The sequence below is a fragment of the Somniosus microcephalus genome, chromosome 33 (assembly GCF_052327205.1).
Source record: "Somniosus microcephalus isolate GS21.2 chromosome 33, FLI_Smic_1.0, whole genome shotgun sequence".
NCBI lineage: Eukaryota > Metazoa > Chordata > Chondrichthyes > Squaliformes > Somniosidae > Somniosus > Somniosus microcephalus.
The window spans coordinates 30874921-30902304 of NC_141019.1; the positions used below are offsets into that span (position 1 = coordinate 30874921).

At 46.4% G+C, this 27384-nt stretch overlaps 1 protein-coding gene across 3 annotated transcripts in view; it reads left to right on the forward strand.

Annotated features, from left to right (window-relative positions):
* The window catches only part of cers5 (ceramide synthase 5), a 146298-nt gene that overhangs the window by 48273 nt on the left and 70641 nt on the right, over positions 1-27384 (forward strand). For all 3 annotated transcript variants that reach the window (XM_085972900.1, XM_085972901.1, XM_085972902.1), the window contains exons 3-4: positions 13208-13338; positions 20755-20812. In XM_085972900.1, coding sequence (XP_085829026.1) covers positions 13208-13338; positions 20755-20812 — 189 coding nt within the window. The remainder of the gene's footprint in view (positions 1-13207; positions 13339-20754; positions 20813-27384) is intronic.

A 27384-nucleotide genomic window follows, 5' to 3' on the forward strand; every position in this document is an offset into this window, starting at 1 on the left:
TAACAGAGCCTGAAATCAGTTTCTTAATGGGCACATAAATATAACCAAACGAGAGACTTCAGTGCAGCTTTAGTGACTGCTCCTGCAGATTGAGCCTGTTATTTTGAAAACTACAGGTTGAGTAATGCATTGCTTCCATTATTGTGACGTATGGGACCGTTTGTGCCCTGACAGCTGAACGTTATCCCAGATTTCAGTTTAATGTGGGATCTGGAGAACATTTGCTTTATTGGAGTGTTTTACCTGAAAGGCTTAAAGTGGTGGGGCATCCTAGGTAAAACCTGGATCTGGCTGTAGGGTAGGATCCGAGGTAAAACCTGGATCTGGCTGTAGGGTAGGATCTGAGGTAAAACCTGGATCTGGCTGTAGGGTAGGATCTGAGGTAAAACCTGGATCTGGATGTAGGGTAGGATCCGAGGTAAAATCTGGATCTGGCTGAAGGGTAGGAGCCGAGGTAAAATCTGGATCTGGCTGAAGGGTAGGATCCGAGGTAAAACCTGGATCTGGCTGAAGGGTAGGATCCGAGGTAAAACCTGGATCTGGCTGTAGGGTAGGATCCGAGGTAAAATCTGGATCTGGCTGAAGGGTAGGATCCGAGGTAAAACCTGGATCTGGCTGTAGGGTGGGGAATCCAAGGTAAAACTTGGATCTGGCTGTAGGGTAGGAATCAGGTAAAACCTGGATCTGGCTGCAGGGTAGGAATCAGGTAAAACCTGGATCTGGCTGTAGGGTAGGAATCAGGTAAAACCTGGATCTGGCTGTAGGGTAGGATCCGAGGTAAAACCTGGATCTGGCTGTAGGGTAGGATCCGAGGTAAAACCTAAATCTGGCTGTAGGGTAGGATCCGAGGTAAAACCTGGATCTGGCTGTAGGGTAGGATCTGAGGTAAAACCTGAATCTGGCTGTAGGGTGGGAATCCTAAGTAAAACCTGGATCTGGCTGTAGGGTAGGAAGTGGGAGTACTTTCTGGAGGAGTTCTGTCTGGGTGGAGGGAAAGTGCTCAGTGGGATGCCCCAGGGATTGGTGTCGGGAATTCTCTGTTTATTTTCTGAATTTGGATTTGGAAGCTTTAAAGCGTACTGGCCAAATTTGCAGAATGTAAAAGAATTTGAGTATTGTGTGCAGTTTTGGTCGCCTTATCTGAGGAAGGATGTTCTTGCCATGGAGGGAGTGCAGCGAAGATTCACCAGGCTGATACCTGGGATGGCAGGAATGATGTATGAGGAGAGATTGGGTCGATTGGGCTTATACTTGCTGGAGTTTAGAAGAATGAGAGGGGATCTCATTGAAACTTATAAAATTCTAACAGGACTAGACAGACTAGATGCAGGAAGGATGTTCCCGATGGCGGGGGAGTCCAGAACCAGGGGTCACAGTCTAAGGATAAGGGGTAAACCACTTAGGACAGAGATGAGGAGGAATTTCTTCACCCAGAGAGTGGTGAACCTGTGGAATTCGCTACCACAGAAGGCAGTTGAGGCCAATTCATTAAATATATTCAAGAAGGAGTTAGATATATTTCTTGAGGCTAAAGGGATCAAGGGATATGGGGAGAAGGCAGGGACAGGGTACTGAATTTGGATGATCAGCCATGATCTCATTAAATGGCGGAGCAGGCTCGAGTGGCCGAATGGCCTACTCCTGCTCATATCTTCTATGTTTCTGTGAAAGCCTTGCATTTATATAGCGCCTTTCACTACCTCGGGACGGCCCAAAGTGCTTTACAGCCAATTGAAGTGTAGTCACTGTTGTAATGTAGGAAACGCAGCAGCCAGTTTGCGCACAGCAAGCTCCCACAAACAGCAATGTGATAATGACCGGACAATCTGTTTTAGTGGATGATGTTTGAGGGATAAATATTGGCCCAGAACAAAACACAGTTGAAGCGAGGCAGTGACAGACCTCCAAATCGAATGTCAGTGGGCAGACCAAGAAAGACCGTTGGCGGCTGTGCTTTCTGTTGCCTGGGTCCTAAGTGCAGGAATTCCCTCCCTAAACCTCTCCACCTCCCCACTCTCTTTTCTCCTTTAAGACGCTCCTTTAAAACCTACCTCCATCTGCCCTAACATCTACTTCTATATGGCTTATATTGTTTTTCTTAATATAACACTCCTGTGAAGTGCCTTGGGACGTTTTATTACGTTAAAGGCACTATATAAATATAAGTTGTTAACACAGGGAAATCTAAACTATTATGCATAGAAGGCAAAAGAAATAGGGCGACCTGAGTACTGCATGAATGGTATCAAAATGGTGCAGTTGAAGAGATCGAGGGACTGCAGTGGATTGGACACACAATCTGTGCAGTCACTGCGAAGCATCAATCCACAAAGCAAACAAAATGCAACCTGTATCGAAAAGGTACACTGCTTCAAAAAACCGTGACCGGACAAGGCGGGTACAAGTTCAAACTGGTAAAAGGCAAATTTAGGACTGATACTGGGAAATCTTTCACGCACCGAGTGATCAACACACGGAATGAAGTTCTGGTCATGGAGGTGCAAAAGCTCAAGTTGTTTAAGAAACCGTTAGCTGTGGTGATTGAGGGGTGTTGGGAATGTTGGTCTTCTTTCTAGATGCATGAGCTAGGATGATCTTCATCTGTAAACTGGCTTTAAACTAACTAGTGGGGGGGAGGTTCCTAGAGAGCAAATAATAAAAATGACAACAGAGAAGGTCATAGACTTTGGTAGCAGTGGGAAAATTAAAAACCAGAGCGTGTCAGGAAGGGGCAGAAGGTATGGAGTAAAAGGTAAAGTAATAAAAAGGGCAAAAGCAGGAACTAAGTGTCACAAAACATATTTGAAAGTTCTCTATCTGAATGCACGTAGCATTCGTAACAAAATAGACGAGTTAATGGCACAAATAACTACATATGGGTATGATCTTGTGGCCATTACAGAAACATGGCTGCAGGGTGACAATGCCTGGGAATTAAACATACCAGGTTATTTAACGATCAGGAAGGACAGGCAGGAAGGAAGGGGAGGTGGGGTGGCTAGGTTAATAAAGGAAGGAATCACTGTAATACAGAGAAATGATATTGGGTCAAAAGATCAGGATAATGAAACAGTTTGGGTGGAGGTAAGGAATAATAAGGGGAAAAAAACTAGTGGGCGTAGTCTATAGGCCTCTGAACTGTGGCAACTCTGTTGGACGGAGTATCAATCAGGAAATAGTTGAGGCTTGTAATAAGGGAACATCTATAATTATGGGGGATTTTAACTATCATATTAATTGGACAAATCAAATTGGGCAGGGCTGCCTTGAGGATGAGTTCATTGAGTGTATTAGGGATGGGTTTCTTGAGCAGTATGTAACTGAACCGACCAGGGGGCAAGCAACCTTAGATCTGGTCCTGTGTAACGAGACAGGATTAATTAAGAATGTCCTAGTAAAGGATCCCCTTGGAATGAGTGACCATAACATGGTTGAATTCCATATTCAATTAGAGGGTGAGAAGGTTGGATCTCAAACAAGCGTGCTAAGCTTGAATAAAGGAGACTATGAAGGTATGAGAGCGGAATTGAGTAGAGTGGATTGGGAAAATAGATTGAAGGGTAAGACGATACATGATCAGTGGTGTACATTTAAGGAGTTATTTTACAACTTCCAAAAAAAATATATTCCACTGAGAAGAAAAGGGTGTAAAAGAAAAGACAGCCATCCGTGGCTAAGTAAAGAAATTAAGGATAGTATTCGACTAAAAACAAGGGCATATAAGGTAGCCAAATCTAGTGGGAGGATAGAGGATTGGGAAAACTTTAAAAGACAGCAAAAAATAACAAAAAGATTGATTAAGAAAGGGAAGATAGATTATGAAAGTAAATTAGCAAAAAATATAAAAACCAATAGTAAGAGTTTTTATAGTTATATAAAAAGAAAAAGGGTGGCTAAAGTAAATGTTGGTCCCTTAGAAGATGAGACTGGGAAATTAATGGTGGGAAATGTGGAGATGGCAAAAACACTGAATATTTTATATCAGTCTTTACAGTAGAAGACACTAAGAATATCCCAACACTGGACAAACAGGGGGCTAAAGGGGGGGAGGAGCTTAACACGATCAAAATCACTAAGGAAGTGGTACTCGGTAAAATAATGGGACTCGAGGCGGATAAATCACCTGGACCTGATGGCTTACATCCTAGGGTCTTGAGGGAAGTGGCGGTAGGGATTGTGGATGCATTGGTAATAATTTTCCAAAACTCCCTGGACTCGGCAAAGATCCCGGCAGACTGGAAAACTGCTAATGTAACACCCTTATTTAAAAAGGGCAGTAGACAGAAGGCTGGAAACTATAGACCGGTTAGCCTAACATCTGTGGTAGGTAAAATTTTGGAGTCCATTATTAAGGAGACAGTAACAGGACATTTGGATAATCATAATTTAATAGGACAAAGTCAGCATGGTTTTATGAAGGGGAAGTCATGTTTGACAAATTTGCTGGAGTTCTTTGAGGAAGTAACATATAGGGTGGATAAAGGGGAACCAGTGGACGTAGTGTATTTAGACTTCCAAAAGGCATTTGACAAGGTGCCACACAAAAGATTATTGCTTAAGATGAAAAAATCACGGGATTGGGAGTAATATTCTGGCATGGATAGAGGATTGGCTCTCTAACAGAAGGCAGAGAGTTGGGATAAATGGTTCATTCTCAGACTGGCAATCAGTAACTAGTGGTGTTCCGCAGGGGTCAGTGCTGGGTCCCCAACTCTTTACAATCTATATTAACGATTTGGAGGAGGGGACCGAGTGTAACATATCAAAGTTTGCAGATGATACTAAGATGGGAGGGAAAGTAGTGAGTGAGGAGGACATAAAAAACTTGCAAAGAGACATAGGCAGGCTAAGTAAGTGGGCAGAGATTTGGCAGATGGAATACAATACTGGAAAGTGTGAGGTTATGCACTTTTGGCAGGAAAAATCGTAGAGCAAGTTATTATCTTAATGGCAAGAAACTGGAAAGTACTGAAGTACAAAGGGATCTGGGGGTCCTGGTGCACGAAACTCAAAAGGTTAGTATGCAGGTGCAGCAAGTGATTAAGAAGGCCAATGGAATGTTGGCTTTCATTGCGAGGGGGATAGAATATAAAAATAGGGAGGTATTGCTTCAGTTGTACAAGGTATTGGTGAGACCGCACCTGGAATACTGCACACAGTTTTGGTGTCCATACTTAAGAAAAGACATACTTGCTCTTGAGTCAGTACAAAGAAGGTTCACTCGGTTAATCCCGGGGATGAGGGGATGGACATATGAGGAGAGGTTGAGTAGATTGGGACTCTACTCATTGGAGTTCAGAAGAATGAGAGGCGATCTTATTGAGACATATATAAGATTGTGAAGGGGTTGGATCGGGTGGATGTGGGGAGGATGTTCCCGATGATGGGTGAAACTAGAACTAGGGGGCATAGTCTTAGAATAAGGGGATGCTCTTTCAAAACTGAGATGAGGAGGAACTACTTCACTCAGAGGGTGGTAGGTCCATGGAATATGCTGCCCCAAAAAGCTGTAGAAGCTACATCATTACATAAATTTAAAACAGAAATAGACAGTTTCCTAGAAGTAAAGGGAATTAAGGGTTACGGGGAGTGGGCAGGAATTTGGACATGAGTCTAGGTTCGGATCGGTCATGGCCCTGTGGGTAGCGGAGCGGGCCCAGGGGCCGTGTAGCCTGATCCTGCTCCTATTTCGTGTGTCTAATTCTGTTAGATTCAGGAGATGGTTCTGTGATAGTAGATTGGCGGTTAGGATCAGATCAGCCATGATCTTATTGAATGGCGGCGCAGGCTCGAGGGGCCGATTGGCCTACTCCTGCTCCTATTTCTTATGTATTTGCCTGTGGTCTTGTTGAAGGCCAGTGGTTGAAATAATTTGCCAGTATATTTACTCTGTGGTAATGAACTCCTGCAGACAGCCATCAAATAGTGGAGAACGAGGATCTGATTTTAAAAAAACATTAACAGGCTATGTTTTCATGGGTTGTGCAAAGTCAGTGAAGGCTTGACTCTGTCAAGCTTAACATTGAATTTTAGTGTTTTATATTCATTTTAGGCGACATTGATCCCCTGACCTGTCACTTGGTGGAGCACCACTGACCACCCGTGCAGATGTACAGCGAGAACGGTTAAGCTAGCATTGGTCCTTTGTACATGTTTGGGGTATCTCGGTTTCACTAAAAGTTCCAGGACCTTTTGAGGAGAGGCAGAAATCGATGGGCAGCAGATGCTATAAATGGTGAATTGTATGAATAAAAGAGATGGGTTTTTAATGCTTTATACGAAGACCAATAAACTAATCTTGACTCCTACATAAACTGTTATTTTATTGATTGTGGTGCTCTGCTATATTTTTTCCATTTTATGAAATGGTGCTTTATTTTAAAGTATTCGCTGTAAATCTCTCTCTCTAGTAGCACTTGTAAACGGTAGAACTGGCAGAATGGCTCATTTGTGTATTGTAGATTATTCATGTCGAGTCTGTCTGTTGAGGTGACTCTGGATGACTTCTTGATCAAACCAATTTATTGTGGCTGTATCGTCTGTTTGGGGGGAGCGAGGAGCAAGAGCGAGGAAAGTTCTATACAGAGGGAAATTTTAATTCAATTGAAAGCCGGGGGTCTTCAGAAGGTGGTGCAGCGTTAGAAATTGTTCCCAAAAGCCCTTTTCGTACCCTTGAATTTAAAAAGCTCTCCATGCAGTTCAGTGAGGATTTTCTATTTTGGCAATACAGACCCTGACCCTAAGCTTACCAAATAGACTGATTTTTGCTTTTAGTTTCGTGCTTTGCAATATATTTATCACGTAGAATCGGAAGGAGGCCATTATTGGAGTCTGGAGCAATCCAAAGCTAATTGCAGTGCTCCAATCTCTCCTCGCAGTGCTGTACCTTCCTCTGCGTCCATCTTTTTCCAACAACAGCAATGATTTGTATTTCTATAGCGCCGTTCACGCAAAGAAACGTCCCAAGGTGCTTCACCGAGGTGTAATCGGACAAATGGGCGCCGAACCAAAAGAAGGAGATATCCGGAGGGGCGACCACAAGCTTGGTCAAAGAGGTGGCTTTTAAGGTGGGCCTGTCAAAGAGGAGACGGAGGTGGAGAGGCAGAGGGGTTTAGGGAGCGAATTCCAGAGCGTGGGGCCTAGACGGCTGAAGGCACAGCCGCCAATGGTGAAGGGAGAAAGGAATCCCGGAGAGGCCAGAGTTCGAGAAACCGAGTTTGAGGGGGTGGGGTTGTAGGGCTGGAGTATGGTTACAGAGATGGGAAGGAGCAAAGCCATAATTGGATTTAAACGCGAGGATTAGAATTTTTAATTTGAGATGCTGGGTGGGGGGACGGAAACCGGGAGCCAATGTAAAGAAAGAAAGAACTCTAATTTATATCGCACCTTTCACGACCTCTGGATGTCCCAAAGCACTTTTCAGCCAATGAAGTACTTTTTTGAATTGTAGTCACTGTTGTAATGTAGGAAATGCGGCAGCCAATTTGCGCACAGCAAGCTTCCACAGAGATAATGACCAGTTAATCTGTTTCGGAGATGTTAGTTGAGGAATAAATATTGACCAGGACACCGGAGATAATATAGTGCCATGGGATCTTTTATGTCCACCCGAGAGCAGACAAACTGTCTGTATTACATCTCGTCCGAAAGACAGCACCTCAGCAGTGCAGCACTCCCTCAGTACTGCACTGTAATGGTAGCCTACATTATGTGCTCAAGTCCATGAACACACAACCTTCTGACTGAGGCGAGCGTGCTACCAATGAGCCAAAGCTGACATCTAACTTTGGGTCAGCAAGTGTGGGGGTGATGGGTGAGTGGGACTTGGTGCAGCATAGGGTAGGGCCAGCAGAGTTTTGGATGAACCAAATTTTATGGAGGATGGGAGGTTGTCCAGGAGAGCACTGCCGCATCCAGACTCGGTTATAGCAAAGGCATGGTTGAGGTTTTAATAAATGGGCTAAAGCAGGACAGGAGGTGGGCACTGTTACCGAGGTAGAAATAGGTAGTCTTTGTGGTGGAGCGGATATGGGGATCGGAACGATCAAATAGGATGCCGAGGTTGGGGACAGTCTGGTTCAACCTGAGACAGTGGCCGGGGAGGGGGATGGAATCGGTGTCGAGGGTACTAGGTTTGTGGCAAGGACCTGGAGTTTGTGGCAGGGGCCAAGGATGATGGCTTTGGTCTTTCCAACATGTCCCTTTAAAAGATGCAATGGTCTTTGCCATTGGGAGTAGCAGTGTCCAAGTATTCCTTTGGTTGCTAAATTCCTTCTTCATTTCTGATGCACCCCTAACCTCGAGTAAGTTACATAGACAACGCAGAAATCTGAGAGATCTGTGCATTTTTCAGATAGAACTACAGAAAACTCTCTTTTAACCGGAAACCTCTGTTAACCGGCAAAATGCAGGAGTGGGTTCAGGTAAGTTTTACTTCATATTAGTGGCAGTTCCTGGATCTGTGGCTGTGTAACTGGGGTTCGTGCACTTGTTGCTAAGCAACAGGGACGCTTGGTCTGTGGCCGGAGTTCCTGCACATGTTGCTAAGCAACAGGGAAGCCTGGATTTGTTGCTGTGTACGGAGCTCTCGTACCTTTTAACTATAACTCTGTAATCCGGACTTTTTGATAAACCGGCTCCACGCCGGTCCAGTCAGTGCTGGATAATAGAGTTTCTTGTATGTGGTCTTAACTTTGTTGGAAGATCCCATTCCTCCTGTCCCAGCCCCCCGCCCCCCCCCCCCCGGGCCCTTTGGCTGTTCCAGTCTAGCATGTCTGTGTCTGGATCTCCCAATATCTCTAATGAAACTGCAAGATGCCATGTATGGCCTTTTGTACTTTACAGTGTGAGGATTATTGGCAACAAGGGGCCTTTAGAATTGGCGACCAAAAAGAGCAAGAGAAAGGTGGCCTTTAAACTGTGTGTAACTAGGAAAACTGAAGTATTGGTGGTGTGCAAAACTTGTTCCTGAACAGTCCTCCTCCTCCTCCCAGTGGCTCCGAGATGGTCCCCATTTGAGCCATCTGATTTCGGAAGGCCCTAGGATCGGTCATTGATCTGTTGGAGCAGCTGTAGTGCTCCTATTGGCCACGGCACCCTGGGTTAAAGGGGGAGGGAGAGTTGGGGGGGACAATCCGGGTTCCTACTACTGATCCAGTGACCCATGCTAGAAGTGTACGTGTAAATGCTGGATCTTCTGTGGATTCCACTACAGTAAAATTGTCCCAACACATTGTTGCTGCTTATACATAAGTCGTGTGGACTAGATACCAGTAGGGAATGTACCCAAGGTAAGTGAGTCCGTGCCATTGGGAGGGTAGAAAACATTTGAAAGGGGCAGTGGCAAGAGAAAGGGAGTGATGGCCTCTGTAGAGCATCCACAATCAACTGTGAATCAGTCTTGGAACCGTGCGTTGACCCGGAGGTCTCTGTTGTCTCACTGCTACCAGAAATGATCTGCACCTTCTGGCTGGCCAACAGCAGCATTGGCAGAGACATGGAGCCATTTATTAAACGTGTCCCTGCCTATAACAATACATTTTGAAGCGAGTGTTGCAGCAGCCGTGACATAATTGGGATGGCCTGTACATGAACTGTCTCCTTGCCGCCAAAATGCACCGCAGGTCTGTTTGTGCTGTTTTCTCTTTGCCACAGTCCCATCCGTCCTCGTTTCCCCCCTCCTCCTCCCAGAGATTTGAACAAAGTGGAAGACAACTCTCCGTAATTAACATTCTGAGAAATTCACGACTGCCAGAGCCTTGGCATTTGGCACAAGCGGAGCTGGGTGAGATTTGTAGTAAGACTTTAAACACTTGAGGGTGGGGGTGCGGGGGGGGGGGAAGAGAGAAATTCGGTGGAGCCGCAAACGGGGCGCCAAGCTCGCCTGGGCGCCGGAATTAGCGCAGCGATCGGAGCAGTTGCGACCGCCGGAAATTCAGCTTGAGCGCCCCAAGAGGGACACTGGGCGAGGCTCAAGGCGCTCCGCGTCCCTCTTGGGGCGCTGAAACTGAATATCGCAGCGCAACATGCCGCAGCGCCACACGATGCGGTACTGCAGGCCTTCCTCCCATTCTTAAGGGGGAGGGGCCTGCACCAGCGTGATCGGAGATCGCGAGTGCCGGCAAAAGAGCCCGGCACCGAGGAGAAGTGCCGGGCTCTCGGAAAACAGCCGGCACTGCCGCGGGGGGGAGATCAGGAGGCCGGGGACGGAGGTGCTGGCAGGCGGCCGCCTCAAAAAAAAAAAACGGCCGCCCCGCACCTTCACCTTAATTTGCGCCACTGCCGCCACGGGTAGGCCCCGTGAACCGGGCGCGAGTTGCGAACGGCGCTACAGAAGCGGGCGCTACCGAATATAGAGATTGGGGCACTGCGCACACCAATGACGTCATCGGTGGCGGCGCAGCGCAACAGGCTAACGCCGCCATTAGCGCCCCAGCTCAATATCGCGGGAGGCGTGGCCAGTGGCGCTAAAGCCACTAAGTGCCCTCTTTAGGCGCTAACTGGTGGCGCAGCCCACCGAATTTCTGGGCCTTGGTCTCGAGAGGAAATGGATCCATTGTATTTTCAGGGAAATGGGTGGCAGCTGTTCGCCATGCGCTGCCATAATCATATCATATACGCATGGCCTGCTGTTGTCCCGATAACATCCAATTAAAGAAAACCTCATGTCACTTCAGTTCAACCCGTGTCGCACTTTGCTTCAATGATGTGTGATTTCAACTGTATGAGCCTGCTTGTCATGACACCTGCTTGACAAAACTTTCTGGGGCTGCTTTGTTACCGCTCCTCCGGCTCATATCATAAATAGGAGCAGGAGTCGGCCATTCAACCCTTTGAGCCTGCTCCGTCGTTCAGTGAGATCATGGCTGATCTTCGACCTCAACTCCACTTTCCCGCCTGATCCCCATATCCCTTGATTCCCCTAGAGTCCAAAAATCAAGCGATCTCGGCCTTGAATATCCTCAATGACTGAGCCTCCACAGCCTTCTGGGGTAGAGAATTCCAAGGATTCACCACCCTCTGAGTGAAGAAATTCCTCCTCATCTCAGTCCTAAATGGCTGACCCCTTATCCTGAGACTATGACCCCTGGTTCTAGGCTTGGTGGGTTAATGCACCAACTGGTGTGTTGCTGAGCCCCATAGATCAGGAAGGTCCCAGGTTGGATCCCTGCTCTGTTGGGCAATCTCTGGCGGGTCACCAATTAACCTCGGCGCATCCTGGGTGCAGGAGAGGGAACAGAAATCAACTGGGATTCCTGATCACGAGCTGGTGACACCTGTTGGGAAATGTGCATTGTTGATTAGTTTGCCAACGCTCACTGTCTTGGCTCATTTGTGAAGAATGGTCACCTTGGGCAAGATACCAGAGAGCTGCCAGTGACCGTGGAGCTGTCCCTCCGCACAAGCAGCGCCTTCAGGAGAGAAGGTGAGAAGACCCTTCACACTTGCATACTCTCGCACTGCTCTGCACCTGTATCTGTTGAGGATGGAATCCATCGTGGGGTTGAGATGATATTGAAGAACCATTCTTCTTATTTGCCCCAACCTCTTGATACTCTTACAATACACGCCAGCCAATGTACTATCTTTTTAAAAATTTAATTAACATTTTTCCTGTTAAATTACAAAAAGGGTAATGTGTGACAAAAGTGTGGTGAAACGTTAAATAAAATCAACTGTACCCCTGCATCCCTTTAACCTCTTATCTCCCCCACCCCGGAGAAAGAAATGGCCTGTTCTACCTCTGGATGTGGCCATTAACCCCGCCCAGCATAGTTCTCTTAGTTCCTTACTCTGGGAGGGTGGCTGGGCCTGTGTGCTAATCTATGTAAACACAGAGGGCTGGATTTTCATTTAGGAGGCGGGACTACAACTTTCAGGGTTGTAGTCCCGCCTCCATCGAGTTGTGGCCAACCCACGCGATTTTGACTTGATTGACCTTGTTGAGCCCGCCCAGTGGGCTCAGCAGGCCAATTAAGGGCCACCCGGCAACAGGTGACATCACAGATTGATATTTCATCTGTCAAGACCTTTTGACAGATGAAATATCAGCGTTTGACAGCTCTTTGAAGCTGTCACACTGACAGTCTGTACTCTAAGTTAATTCCTTCCTCTCAGGATGATTTAGAGATCTCTCCGGAACAGAAAGCTGAATGCTGCAATTTTTGACAGATCGCAGCCATTTTGCTTTCTGTGCCGGTGAGATGAGGGACCCCCGAGACCTGAAGGAAGGAAGGCTGTAAAGGTAAGTAAAACTACTTTAAACACCCCAAACACACTTACCTCTGCACTCATCACTCACCTGAACACTGGACATCTCGACCCCTCCAAGCCCGACGGCCCGCCTCGCTAACTTGGCGTGGTTTGGAGCCGTCGGGAATCCCACACTTCAGGAATAAAAATAGGGATTAGGCTCAAAACTGCCTGTTAACTACCTGTTAACAGGCAGTTAGTTGGCACTAATCCCCTTCCTGCCTCGGGCAGGCGGGTCCCAGTGCGGGTCGGGTACCCGCCTCCTTTGAAACTGGCATGGAGGCGGGTTGGGGGCGGGATCGGCTCGTGCCCCCCCGATTTCGGGATTTTAACCCCCCACACGCCTTCAATCCCGCCTCCACGGCCCAATGAAAATCCTGGCCAGAGTTCCTCTGAGCCCATTCACCCTTTTGGGCAACAATGCCAAGTAGTTTTTCTGCTAGATTTTTCTTCTTCTGTTTACCCTGGTCTTTTGGATAGATTGCCGATGAAATTCTATTCCCTGTATCATTGACAACAAAGGCAATCGCAGGGCTCGATTGACCCAGGTGGATCACTACATGTAATGCATTTCTGTTCTAACCCATAATATAAATATTCATATTTGTATATTCATATATATAAACATTTGTGCGCGTGTGTATATTATGCATTTATTCATATTTCATGTACACAAATATTCATATTTCAAATATACATATATTCATATATCATAATGGCATAAGGTACTTTAGCAGGATTTGAAGATTTAACTTTATAAAAGAATGATTTTTGTGCTCTAATAGTGAAGGACGACAGTGTTCAGGGAAAGAAACTTTCCCCCCCCCATGTTTGTCCGCCTCACATTTCATTTCTGCCCCAAGTTTTCGAACTTCATTTCATCTGTCGTGCAGCCAGCTGCTGCTGGAGTTGTTTTAATGCGAGCTATTCATCGATTCTTTTCCCTTCCACTCAGTCTCCCGATGAGAAACGACTCGAAGGCCTGTCGAAGCAGCTCGACTGGGATGTCCGCAAAATTCAGCGCTGGTTTCGACATCGAAGAAACCAAGATAAACCCAGCACGCTCACAAAGTTCTGTGAGAGCATGTACGCCTTTCCTTTTTACTCTGTTATTGTGTCTATAATTGTGGCCGATTTAAAGTTAGTTAAGTCATGTTGTGCACAATTCCTGGTCGAATGGTATCGTAACTGCAGCATCAGTTTCTGAATCGGCAACTGTGTGTTTTAAAAATGATCAACTATTTGAACAAGTACCAAACATAATCTTGGTGCCAACTCCCCCGCTCTTCCTGAAAATGAATGAGATTGCTAATATTTATACTAGTTGGCACTTTCAACACCCATTAGAAAAGAAAAGCCTATATAATTTGTTGCTTCGGGTTTCCTTCTCTTTTTCCCCCCCCCCCCCCCCCCCCCCCCCAAAATCTGTGAAAATATGATTTTTGTAGGTTTTGACAAGATAAACGATTGATCGAAGGATACAGATGTAAGTGAAAGGGTGTTCCTTCCTTCGAATATCCAGATTGTTTTTAGGATTTCTTGATCGAATAATGGTTGGTGTTGGCATGTGATGTACGTTTATTTTGTATATTTCCATTTTTATTTCTTGCTTTTTTTAAAAAAAAAAAAATGTCTTTGACTGCCTCTGCACACACAGGAAGAGTGAGATTCCTGTTAATTGGGATGGAGTTTGCCCATAACTGGGGCCACTGGTTTATGGTGACTGAATAAGCAAAAATCAACTTTTATTACATGAGATTCTGGGTTTGTTGCTGGAGTTTAGGGATCATATTCCAGCTTCCACCCAAGAACCATAAGGGCCATGATGACTGGGAACCAATGAAAATGCATTTCCTGGTTACCATAGTGCTTGGCAGTGGTCTTTCTTGGCATTTCAATGCTCCTAACACACTGCCAAAACCGTAAATGAGCTCTTCAATCTGTTGATTAGGAGAGGAAATGGCAGAAGTGGCAGTGGCATTGACTGGCAGCGGCTGGGCAAGAATGGTGGCAATGGCGGCAGAGCACGAGTGGCAATGGCGGCAGAACACGGGTGGCATTAGCGGCAGAGCACGGGCGGCAGTGGCGGCTGAGTCTAGAGCAGCGGCGACGAGCACGAGTGGCATTAGCGGTGGAGCACGGGCGGCAATGGCGGACGAGCCTCGGGCAGCGGCGGCAGAGCATGAGCGGCAACAGTCGTACTATCGGCTTTTACAGTTGGCTTTTTGTTTTGGGTGAAAATAAGGAATTCCCGAGCACCTGCTCCTGCAAGACTTCCAGCGCCAAATGCAAAGTTCGGCACGGCCCACTGGATTTTGCCTGTTTTTTCCATTATTATCATGTTTAAAGCAGTGGCCTTGCCCATATTTCATAGCGAGAGTGACTCTGAAGTACTGTTGGAGCAATTTCATTCTTACTTGACCAATATTAGTAAGCATTGCCCCTGTTAGTTTGCAAATGACTAACTTATAGAATGATACAGCACAGAAGGAGGCCATTCGGCCCATCATGCCTCTTTGGTAGAGCGATCCAATTAGTCCTATTCCCCTGCCCTTTCCCCATAGCCCTGTAAATTTTTCCCCTTCAAGTATTTACCCAATTCCCTTTTGAAAGTTATTATTGAATCTGCTTCCACCGCCCTTTCAGCCAGTGCATGCCAGATCATCGTACCTCGTCCGTAAAAAAAAAAATGTTTTCCTCATGTTGCCTCTGATTCTTTTGCCAATCACCTTAAATCTGTGTCCTCTGGTTACCGACCCTTCTGCCAATGGGAACAGTTTCTCCTTATTTACTCCATCAAAACCCTTCATGATTTTGAACATCTCTATCAAATCTCCTCTTAACCTTCTCTGCCCTAAGGAGAACAATCCCAGCTTCTCCAGTCTCTCCCCGTAACTGAAGTCCCTCATTCCCTGGCACCATTCTAGTAAAGCTAAGGATCTCGTATGCCTTTTTAACAGCCATCTCAACTTGTCCTGCCACCTTCAGAGATTTGTGTATGTGAACCCCCAGGTCTCTCTGTTCCTGCACCCCCTTTAACATTGTACCATTTTAGTTTATATTACCTCTCCTCATTCTTCCTAGCAAAATGAATCACTTCACATTTCCGTGCGTTAAATTTCATCTGCCATGTGTCTGCCCATTTCACCAGTCTGTCTATATCCTCCTGAAGCTGTACAAGGAGAGAGACCAATAATAGTGTAGCCACTGTTTTGTGCAGTGTTTACTACAGCGTGTCTACTTGATCAGTGTAATAAACCTAGTAACTATTTTGTGACCAGCTCCACCTGATTTTCTTTTTTAAAAAAAAAAGATAAGTGTTGACTTCTGGAAGCAGATTTGTCCCATGTTAAAATGGAAGGTGAGTCAAGTGTAGTCCATGCACCCACACTCGTACCTCCCATTGCCTGGGCACAGAGAGGCAGCAGCGAAGACTCTGGCCTTATGGGAGGGCAAGGGGAACCCTGTGAGTATTACCAAGCTACTCTTCTCCGTTTCATGGCTGGTTACAGAATGGGAAAGCGAGGAAGAGAAAATGCAGCACCTTTTGGAAAGTCTTGGACGGCCATGAAATATTACAGAGCCACAAACCGAATGCTATTCCTTCACGTTCAGCAGTTTGATATTGTTGCCTGCAAGTATAGTCCCTGGAGATGGGTGTTTGGTGTCTCTTGAACTTGGATAGCCAGCATTCGAGCTGTTCTGCAGCTTTATATTGGCGTCCATTGATTTAATGATGGCAGTGGTATTGAGGAACATAAACATGTAATGTTGGCCATTTTGATGGCTCAGATGTAAAAGTCTCCACCTCCCTGAGAAAGACGGACTGGAAAGATTCCAGGATCAATTTCCTGGTCCTAGCTGATCTGAATCAGAGTGGCGGTAGGGGCTCCCATAATTGCCTGTAGTACCTCTGGACTGGGGAGAGGAAAATCAACCGGGGTTGCCGCTCCTGAATGCTATTCAACAACCCCTGCTAGACATGTGTGTGGGCGCATATGGGATCGGGCTCGGATACAAAGCCCTCCACAGTCAGATAGCTTGCTGATGCTCGCTGCCTAGCCTCGCACGTGAATAATGACCAAGGCCACTGATTTTATGGTATGGATGGAAGTGGGCAATTTGATTTCCAAAAGGTCAGTAGAAATCCTGGAGTTCCATGTAATAAAAATGGGAATTAACTTATTCAGTCACGGTAAGCCAATGGCCCTGGTTGTAAACGGGTGGCCCCGAGCACCCCCCCCCCCCCCCCCCCAAAACGGTGGTAAAATCCCCAAAGATAACGGAATTTGACTTTTATTCAGTCGCAGAATCGGTGGCCTTGATAATAGCCACTTGTGCAAAGTACAGGCACCCACTGAGCTCTGCTCCAGTGAAGAAGTCAACACCCTCAGGAAAGAGGAACATATTGGTGAGGAAAGGAATTAAGTGAGTTTGTGACCCAGTAGTTTCTGTGGTAGTCCAAGACTTTCCAAAAGGATCTTGCGCGCCCCCCCCCCCCCCCCCCCCCCCCCATGTGCTTTCCCTGATTAACAGTGGAGCAGGAGAGGACAGGAGAAATCTTCACTCCAGGCAGAGGACACTTAGTTTTCTTCAATGGTACCGTGATTACGATCAAATCATTTGGGAAGAGTCCTCCGTTTGGGTTGGAAAGGAGGAAAATACCTAAATCATGGGCTGCAATATAAGCACTTTACCGATTTGACGTAAGAAAACTCGCTAAGCACTTGGTTGCGTATAAAACAAGGCTTTAATCAACTGTTTCACAACCATGAGATTCTAGTTACATCACTAGTTCCTGGTTACAAAAATGTCCTGGGCAAGCTGGGCCCACGCCCGAGTATTTATACTCCTTGGACGGCGCCACCAGCTGGCCGCCCAGTGTTATTTCATGAGTCATTTCTTCATGAATGGTAAGATTCATGACACTGATAACTGAGGCAATTTCAAATCTTCACCCGTTGCACTATCCAACAACGCATTGTCCAGCTGCAAAACTGCATCTCTTAATCTCTTCCTGCACCTCTGGGATCCTGTCCTGCTCTGAAATGCTGTACCAGTTCTCTTAATAGTCTGGTGGCATTGTATTTGACCTAGCTTGTTCTAGAAACTTTCAAATGGGGTTAATGGTCTAGCCTCTGTTCACCAGGAGAGCAGCTTGTGTCCGCATGTTTCTCTTGACTGCTTCCTAAATATCACGTTGAGAGCTGATGGGGAGGGAGAAGATGCTGGGACTGGGGTACTGGTCTAGCACTGTGGTGAGAGCTGGGTCGTTAACCATAGATTGACTTTCACATGCTGTTCTGTGTGAAAATGTTGGCCTTGCTGTTAACCCTTTGAGTACTGTAGCACTCCTTTCTGACTTTCAAAAATGTGGAGCTATTTGTTTTGAAGTTTACACACCAATTTGCAGAGATTCCATGAAGGCACCATTCTGGGAAGCTCGGTTCTCTGCAGATGCCATTCTATGATCTCTGCTTTTACCTTCCTCGCAGTATCATCATCAGAAATTTACGGCACAGAAGGAGGCCATTCGGCCCATCGTGTCCGTGCCGGCCGACAAAGCTATCCAGTCTAATCCCACTTTCCAGCTCTTGGTCTGTAGCCCTGTAGGTTACGGCACTTCAAGTGTATATCCAAGTACTTTTTAAATGTGGTGAGGGTTTCTGCCTCTCCCACCCTTTCAGGCAGTGAGTTCCAGACCCCCACCACCCTCTGGGTGAAAAGAATTCTCCTCAACTCCCCTCTAATCTTCTACCAATTACTTTAAATCTATGCCCTCTGGTTATTGACCTCTCTGCTAAGGGAAATAGGTTCTTCCTATCCACTCTATCTAGGCCCCTCATCATTTTATACACCTCAATTAAATCTCCCCTTAGCCTCTTCTGTTCCAAAGAAAACAACCCCAGCCTGTCCAACCTTACCACATAGCTAAAATTCCCCAGCTCAGGAAACACCCTCATAAATCTCCTCTGCACCCGCTCTAGTGCAATCACATCCTTCCTGTAATGTGGTGACCAGAACTGTACGCAGTATTCTAGTTGCCTCACTAGTGTTTTATACAGTTCAAGCATAAACTCCCTGCTCTTATGTTCTGTGCCTCGGCTAATAAAGACCGTCTGTGGGGATTCACAGGCACCGATCTGAGTTCAGTGTATTAATATGCCAGCGTGCTATGCACCACGGTGCTTCCATTTAATTTGTAGAACCTGGTATAGTCTTCGTGTTCTTGAAATATACCAACAATTTTGTTACGCTTCCATTTTAAATTTTGGCTCAAAAGACTCCAGCAGTCTTCAAGAAGTTAATTTCACTAAATATGCAATAAGAATCTTCCTGCAGAACCTAACCACTTGCTTTGCTGACCACCTCACTTCCTCCATAACACTGTGGAGAGAGACTTGCCATTGGCACTACTCTTCAAATTGGCCGTGAACAGTTAGGATTGTCTCTCCTGCAAACACCTGAAGATATAAATACACAGCAGGTCAGTCAGTATTTGAAAGAGAAAAGAGCCAGTTAACGTTCGGTTGTGTATCCCTTTTGAAGAAAGGTCTACGGCTGAGGCATTAATCTTGTCCCTTCTCAGATGCTAATCAACTTGCTGTGTATTTGCAGCATTTTCTGGTTTGACGTTTTTACAGTTGACTTTCTGTTCGGTTTTCAAAACCACAGCTTAAACAGTGAGCGAGTGACTTCCTGGAGTGGCCGCAGTTTTAAGCTCGGCAGGATAAGAGATTTAAATTCACCTCCGTAGAGATGGGCATCAACCCGGGGTGCTTTTAGAGATTGTTCATACAGCTCCATCATACTATTCGACGTCACAAACTCCGTCCACCCACACTGTCATCAGCATTTATGTATCTTCAAACACACCCCCCACCCACCACCAAAATTGACTGCAGCGGTAGAAAGGAAGGGGTTGGTGATGGTGAGCGTGAGGTCATTAATCCTTGATCATTCTGTTTGGCTTCCTCCCTGCTCTCCTGAAGGGGTTGACTTGCTGGATATGAACCTATGGCACCAGCTGCCCTCGAGGCACCTTGTTCAAGTGGCCATTTCCCCATCTGTTGTTTTGGCTGAGAGTTAACTTTGTACATGGCATGGAACCGTACAAGGCAACTTTCTTGATCTTAGTCGGGACCCTGATGGTGGAACCTGTTCTTTCAATGACATGATAACAAAAGAGAAATCTTCCCCACAGTGCTGGATTGTATTCATACTCCACTGTGTAATGACGTGCAGTCACTGGATGTTGTTTTTCTGGTTGCCCACATTCTAAGTTTCCAATCTTCACCATGCTGTTGGGGGAAAATGCAGGTAAAACCAAGCTCCCACCTCCATGGCTGAGGGGGGAGAGAGGTGGAAATGTGAGTATATGTTGCTCCAGGCACCCCAGAACCTGACCAAGAAGTAATTGCGGCGCAGAGGGGTGCTGGCGAGTGACCCCTAATGATTCACTTCACAAGTTGTTAATGGCACTGGCTGTGTGACTCCGGTTGAAGGCTAGCTTTCAAAGCTCCAGTATTAGTCTGTAATCATTAACTTCTTGTTCGGGGCCCACAATATAATGACGGTTTATGTTGGAAGGGCTGCGTGCGCTCCGTTGCGTTCTAGAAGAATAAATGTTGTTTTTGTTTGCAACTTTTTTTTCTGGTGGTTGAAAAGCGGCTGGTTTTATCAGGGCGGCTTGTGGCCAATGACCCTTCACATACTGAGTCATTGGATGCAGCCGTGCCGCTCTGAGAGGCACCGCAGAGAGGCTGGATACTTGCTCACTAAGCACATAAGAAATAGGAGCAGGAGTCGGCCATAAGGCCCTTCGAGCCTGCTCTGCCATTCAATAAGATCATGGCTGATCTTTGATCTTTAACCTCAACTCCACTTTCCTGCCTGATCCCCATATCCCTCGATTCCCCTGGAGTCCAAAAATCTATCGCTCTCAGCCTTGAATATACTCAACGACTGAGCCTCCACAGCCCTCTGGGGCAGAGAATTCCAAAGATTCACCGCCCTCTGAGTGAAGAAATTTCTCCTCATCTCAGTCCAAAATGGCCGCCCCCTTATCCTGAGACTGTGACCCCTGGTTCTAGACTCTCCAGCCAGGGGGAAACATCCTCCCGGCATCTACCCTGTCAATCCCCCTCAGAATCTTGTATGTTTCAATGAGATCACCCCTCATTCTTCTAAACTCCAGAGAGTATCGGCCCATTCTACACAATCTCTCCTCATAGGACAGCCCTCTCATCCCAGGGATCAACCAATTAAGGAGCAAACTGGCTGAAGAGTTATTATGGGCTGCCCCTGTGAAGCTCCGAGCAGCCAGTATAAAGCTGGGAATAGATTGCTCAAGTTGTGACTGGAGGGGGGGAAGGAAAAGTGTATATGAAAACCTTTTTAATTTTCCATTGGAATCCAGATTGGTCGACTGAGCTCCTTTTTTAGATTTGATGGGGATAACCCCCCTCCCATTTTCTGATTTCAAGTGTTTTTTATTTGCAGGTGGAGGCTTGCATTTTATTTCTATATATTCTTCTATGGAGTGAGATTTCTATGGAAGGTAAGTGCTGCATCTGTATGTGTGTCTGTATCTCTGCACCACGGTGCAATCCCTCCCCTCCCAAAGCGAGGCAAGCATTATTGTCCATTCTTTCTTTGATCAAGATGACCACTGGGGGCAGCCTCTTCACAGCAGCAGTGGCCCTGCAAAGAGGCTGACGTGGAGTTGGCAGATGTGCAGAGCAGGTGGCAGTTTGCAATAAATGCCATTAACCGTGTTCTGTTACTTCCAGTGTAAATGCATGAGTGTAAAGCTGTGCTCCATTTTGAATTTACTTGTTGGTACTTCAGTGCAGAAATAGTTGGGGGGGGGCGGGGGGGGGGGGGGCCTACTTGTGGATTAAAGTCTTTCCATCGCGCCTTTCATTACCTCAGGACGTCCCAAAACGCTTTACAGCCAGTGAAGTACTTTTGAAGCGTAGCCACTGTTGTAGTGGAGGAAAACACGGCAGCCAATTTACGCACAGCAAGCTCCCACAAACAGCGAGGCAAATGAGCAGATAATCCGACGATGTAGGTTGGGTGACGATTGTTGGCCAAGACATTGGGAGAGCGCCCCTGCTCATCGAAGAGTGCCACGGGGTCTTTTAAATCCGCCTGGGAGGGCAGGTAGAACTTCGGTTTTAAGTCTGGAGTGTCCACCTAGATTTTGTGCTCGAGTCTCTGGAGTGGGGTTTGAACCGTGACCTTCTGACTCTGAGTAGAGGGCTCTACCACTGGACCAAGGCTGACTCTTCGTTAAGTTGGGCAAGTGACATCAGAATGGCTGTGTAGAGTGAGGGGAGGTGTACAGGGACACATGATGGGGAACCGTGGTGATATCCAGGAGCTGGAGTGGTACGGTTTTGTGTGTGTTCTACTCGTAAGTGGTGACTCCAGTCTCATAGAAACATAGAACATAGAAGATAGGAGCAGGAGTAGGCCATTCGGCCCCTCGAGCCTGCTCCGCCATTCAGTGAGATCATGGCTGATCATCCAAATTCAGTATCCTATAGAAACATAGAAGATAGGAGCAGGAGTAGGTCTCGCCCCATTCCTCCCAAGTATTTGCTTTACGCAACCAGCAAGGTGTGTTTATGCACCAAAATACTTGATTACAAAGATTTTAATGTATAGCTTCAGTGGGAATGACTTTGCCTGGTGCCGTGTGAGGATGACTTGGTGATATCAGTGGTCTGTTGCGAGGTGCACAGTGGCTCCTTTCTGGTGTGTGAGCAGAGAATTTCAGAGATTTGTGCTTTTCCCCCCCCCCCCCCCCCCCCCCCCCCCCCCTCTCTCCAGTACTGGATAATGACCGGAGTTGTATAGTGTTTGCCTGTTGGCTCATATTTTGTTATAGTTACTCCCTTTTCCATTTAATGTGCCAGCGCAGATTCCGTTCGGTTGCTTTTTGGGTCGGCAGTACTGGCCATCTTTTAATTCCTTGAACTGACTGACTCGGAATGATTGTGGTTTGTGTTTTTTGTTGTTAAAATACTTTCTTCGTGAGGATAGATCAGGCCTACACTCCGCACCTGTCCACGACAAGATGACTGGAATCAAAAGCTCAAGTGTGTGGGAGATTGTGGGCAAAAAGTCCACGTCCCACAACCCGTAACGCTGCACTTAACACCGCCCTATATATTTTAACACTATGCTGGTAGTGCTTTATTCCTGTCCAACTTTTGCGCCAAGGTGTAAAGCGTGATTAATTTGAAGGCTTTGAATTTGTGCTGACTACTCCTGATCTCCGGTGGATCAATTACTGCAAATGCAACTCCCGTGGGCAGCTGTTTGTAATGGGCTTCCTGCTGCGAGTCCTGTGCACCCTGCACTCCGTGCCAACTGACTTGTGTAGTAAAAGGGAAGATGCGTCTTCTATCTTTACCCAGTGCTTTCACGTTTGCATTGAATCCAGCTCTGCATTTTCTATAAATCTGAAGTTGCTCCAGAATTCATGCAACGGCTGATGCCATTATACTGAGAGATCTGCTATTTGGGAGTGGGAGGAACAACCAGTACATTGGCCCAAAGATTGCTGTCAAAATAACCGTGCGGCTAATAGCCTCGCCGTTATTTACGTGCCAATGCCACAGCAACTTCAGGCGAGGGCAGATGCGCGGTTAAACGCGGAAATTGGAAAGTTGCTGTCTGAGATGTGCCGCTCCGCTTTTAGCTTCGCGAAAAAAGCATCTCGTTGCCTGGCTCGTTATTCAAATGCATTGAGCGGCGTGAAGTCCCTGTACTTGCTCTGTAGATACAAAGTAAACTCGCCACAGAACGTTGTCAAGTCGTTTTAAGTCTACCTTTTAACGGGCTGATAAGTGTTAATTACTGCCAGTCAACCTCTCTGGCCCTGAAAACTAATTATTACAAGTGTGGAGTCTCATTCCTTCAGGTTTTGATTGTTGGAGATTTAAACTTTTGTCTCTTTTTTTATTTCCACTCTTAATCCAATATTTCTTTCTCTTTCTGTACCTGACTTGATACTGAATTCACCCACTCTAACGTGCACTTCCTTGTTCAGACCTTGTGCTGTTCATTTCACCATCCTCCTATCTGGTTAAGGATCTACACAGTTGCTTGGCCTGTTCACTCAGATCCCTGATGCCCCGTTTCCATCTCACACTTCCAGCAACTTGCCATGCAAAATATCATGGAGCTCAAACAGGCAAGTCTAACTAACGGCGGGCGCCGTTCATTGACCGCTTACAGGAATTTTTGGGCCATAATGTTTTAGGGTTTTATCTGCTCCAAATGCATTTATTTCTACACAATTTTTGTCTCATTTATCCAGGCCTCTTCTGAGCAACCTGTTCATTGACTGACTTTTTTTTAATATTTCAACTGTCTATCCAATCGTAGTAAGATTTAAGAAGGCAAATCCATTTTACATTTTAGAACAATTGTTCCTTACTATTTAAAAAGAAATATGGCAAGGAAGGTTGACCGAACGCGTTGGATCGCTAACTTGCAACCCATGTAATCAGCTGGAGATTTTATTTTATTGTAAAGTTTGCTAAGCAGTGTGCTCAAAATACACAATGACAAAAACAATCCGCTCTTTGCCAACAGTACGGCGACATTATTTCTCATGCACTGAATTTGGGAGCATTTATGGGTCTCCTTTGTACAAATTGGAGGGAGAGGTCTTTGGAAAGAGGGAAGAGGAAGAAGCGGAGGGGGAGATGGAGAGATTAACATGCTCTTCCGAAAGGACAAAACCAATGAAGCACGGCTCTGTGTTGCTGTTAGGCCGGTGTTCGTGGAAAAGCGGGATGCAGGTGCTGATTTAAAAAAAAAAAAAAAAAAAAAAAAATTTAAGTAGAATTGACCGATCTTCCGGTCTGATCCCTGCTGTTTCGATGGCAGGACTTGCAGAGAAGACCTCGAGCGCAGAAATGAGGCTCCAGGGTATTGCTGTTTTTACTGATTTTTCTCTTTCGAAGTTTTTAATAACTGGATGGACCAATGCCAGACCTTTCGTGGTCTGTTGCTAAGTGACTGATCTGGTAATTTTTTTTGTTTCCGGCTACCAAGCCAGTGATGTCGACTGGTGCGTCACTCTTCCAATTTGCGTTGGCTGTTGCAGCTGTGGTCACTGGGTGTGAACAAAAGGATTTAAAGGGGCCCCTACCCTGAAGTGTTTAGCCAACTTTTTCCTGAGTTTTCTAAATACTGCAACTGGGCAGCGCAATTCATGTTGCAGTAAATAATTTTATGGTTTACACGGTGTATCATTGTAACAAATCATGTCTATTGTTCTTTTCCACCCTCGCCAATGACACTTCTTTTTTTTTGTGAAAAATTACTGTTCCAAACCAAACTGCATTTATCAGTTCATCGAGTCTCGTCTTGTTTGGTGAGATGCAACTGCTGTTAACTCTCACCAGCCTTGTCGTAACAAGTCTGGGCACGATATCTTTTTTTCATGGCTGTGTACACCTTTTGTGTAAATGTCTTGTCTCGGTTGGGTCAACGTATACAGTCTAGCTTCACTCCGTCAACTTTTGGCCAGGACACCGGGGATAACTCCCCTGCTCTTCTTCAAAATAGTATCGTGGGATGTTTTACGTCCACCTGAGAGCAGACGGGGCCTCAGTTTAACATCTCATCCGAAAGACGGCCCCTCCGACAGGCAGTGCTCCCTCAGTACTGCCCCTCCGATAGTGCAGCGCTCCCTCAGCACTGCCCCTCCAACAGTGCGGCGCCCCCTCAGCACTGCCCCTCCAACAGTGCTCCGCTCCCTCAGCACTGCCCCTCTGACAGTGCAGCGCTCCCTCAGCACTGCCCCTCCGACAGTGCGGCGCTCCCTCAGCACTGCCCCTCCGACAGTGCGGCGCTCCCTCAGTACTGCCCCTCCGACAGTGCGGCGCTCCCTCAGTACTGCCCCTCCGACAGTGCGGCGCTCCCTCAGTACTGCCCCTCCGACAGTGCGGCGCTCCCTCAGCACTGCCCCCTCTGACAGTGCAGCGCTCCCTCAGTACTGCACTGGAGTGTCAGCCTAGATTTTTGTGCTCCAGTTTCTGGAGTGGGGCTCGAACTCACAACCTTCCGACTCGGAGGTGAGTGTGCTTCCCACTGAGCCACAGATGACGCATGGGTTACTGCAGTGGCAGTAGTCTTTGGTGTGCAGCACAAGACCATAAATAGCAAATAACCTAAGATTTGCTTTGTAACCACAGTGTACCTGTACAAAGAGTTTTCAATGGTTTCTGCCAAATATCCTTGCAGGCATCATAAACCATAACATGTCAATTTGGAACAGTTATTAATGGTGTCGGGTGGCTGCTACTGTTTTAATTTGCTCCCCCCACACCCCTTACTAATCTTGTGGCTCATCGAGGGAAGGGCTGTGGTTCTGAGCACCTTTTTTTATGGGCTGTACATTAGGCAAATGTACTTTAAAAACATTTCTTTTCCATTATTCTCCCACTTCTCCTGAAAGGCATTGACTCCTGCTTGGGGCACAGTTCCACAAATGCAGAGTGTGCTCTGGTACCTCCGCCAAGTGGCTGCCAATCCTGTGTGCGCCAAGACCGCACTGGCAGGCTAATTCAGCGGTGGCGGGTGTCACAGTTGAGTATGTATATGTTGGTGCTGGGTGAAGAATGAATAATTGCCACTTGGGGTGAGATACCAGAGGGTGGCCAGTACCCATGGACCTGTACCCCAACCTTCCAGGATAAGGAGCGGGGAGTAAATGGGATGGGGAGTGGATTTAAAAAAAAAAAAAAAAAAACTAGCCCATTTGTTTTCCTCCGCTTTAAAGCAACCCCTTTGTTCACCCCCGGTCCCCCCTCCCCCTGACCTTCCCCAAATGCATCATTATAATGTTCTTTGCATCAGACGCCTGACATTTTTTAGGTGCACTAGTGCATGATTTTTGTATGTAAACCCAAACAGACTTGCACACAGATTTCTGCAGCATGTTCAGATGTTGTAGATGAGCTGCCTCTGGAAGAGTGAGCAAGGTTTTCGGATCGGGGACCTTGTCTGTCTAATTGCATACTGTTTGCAGGGAATGTACACAAGGTAGTTAACCAGAGTTCATTTGGCTCTCCTAATCTTTTGAATTTGTAGGCTGCCGATTCAGGCGTGGGGTGGAGAGTTGGGCAAGAGTTTGTCATAAGCAAGTGACGGAATCATTTCTAATTTTAGGAAAGAGAGTCCATCACGGTGAATGCTGCCCCAAGTTCCAGCAGGTAGTCATGAGAATAATCGGACCAGACTGTGCAACATTTTCCATTGCTTTTCAACACATCTGGTCTTGTTGCACAGCCCCTACACTCCCATTCAGAATGTGCTGGCATAGCCACTTCATTGTGCTTTGCTCTTCATTGCTACCATTCCACGCATTGCTTAAATAATGTGGCAGGGTGCTCGAATGCTGATTCCTCCAGGCTATAAAGCTTCTCCACAGGGGAGTGAAGGAAAAATGTAATGAAGAATTGCTTGAAGAAACACCGACTTCAAGCAAATGCTCACAGCATTGTTGGCAAAGACCGAGTCAAAGATTGCTCGCGTTCTTAGACTAGGAATGTTGCATCCTATGGGGAAGGAGTTTAGACAGCAGCAACTCTCTTTGTTGTTCTACAAATCTGGAGATCCCTCGTCTCTTTTTCATATTGTGAGTTTGTACAAGTTATTGTCATTTAGACTCTTGCAGCCAACAGAGAGCAGACCGTAATAACAGAAAATGCTGGAAAAACTCAGCAGGCCAGGCAACATCCGTGGAGAGAAAATAGAGTCAACGTTTCAGGTCGAAACCCTTTGTCAAGACTAAAGAAGCACAGGAAATGAAATAGATGAAGAGGCCAGGCTGGCAGAGAACAAAAGAGAAGTGAAGAGACATTAAGAGGTATTCAAAACCAGACGAGATGGTGATCGGACTAGTGGAGACAAAAGACGGCTCTAGATTAGGTGTGAAATGCGAATGGGAGACAGCTGCCCTGTGGGAGAGAGAGAAAAAAGAGAAGGGTGGGGGGGTGTAAGGGCCAAAACAAAGGTGTGGATAAAAAATATAAGTAAAAATGTAATGGGGGCCGAGGTTATGATCTGAAATTGTTGAACTCGATATTGAGTCCGGAAGGC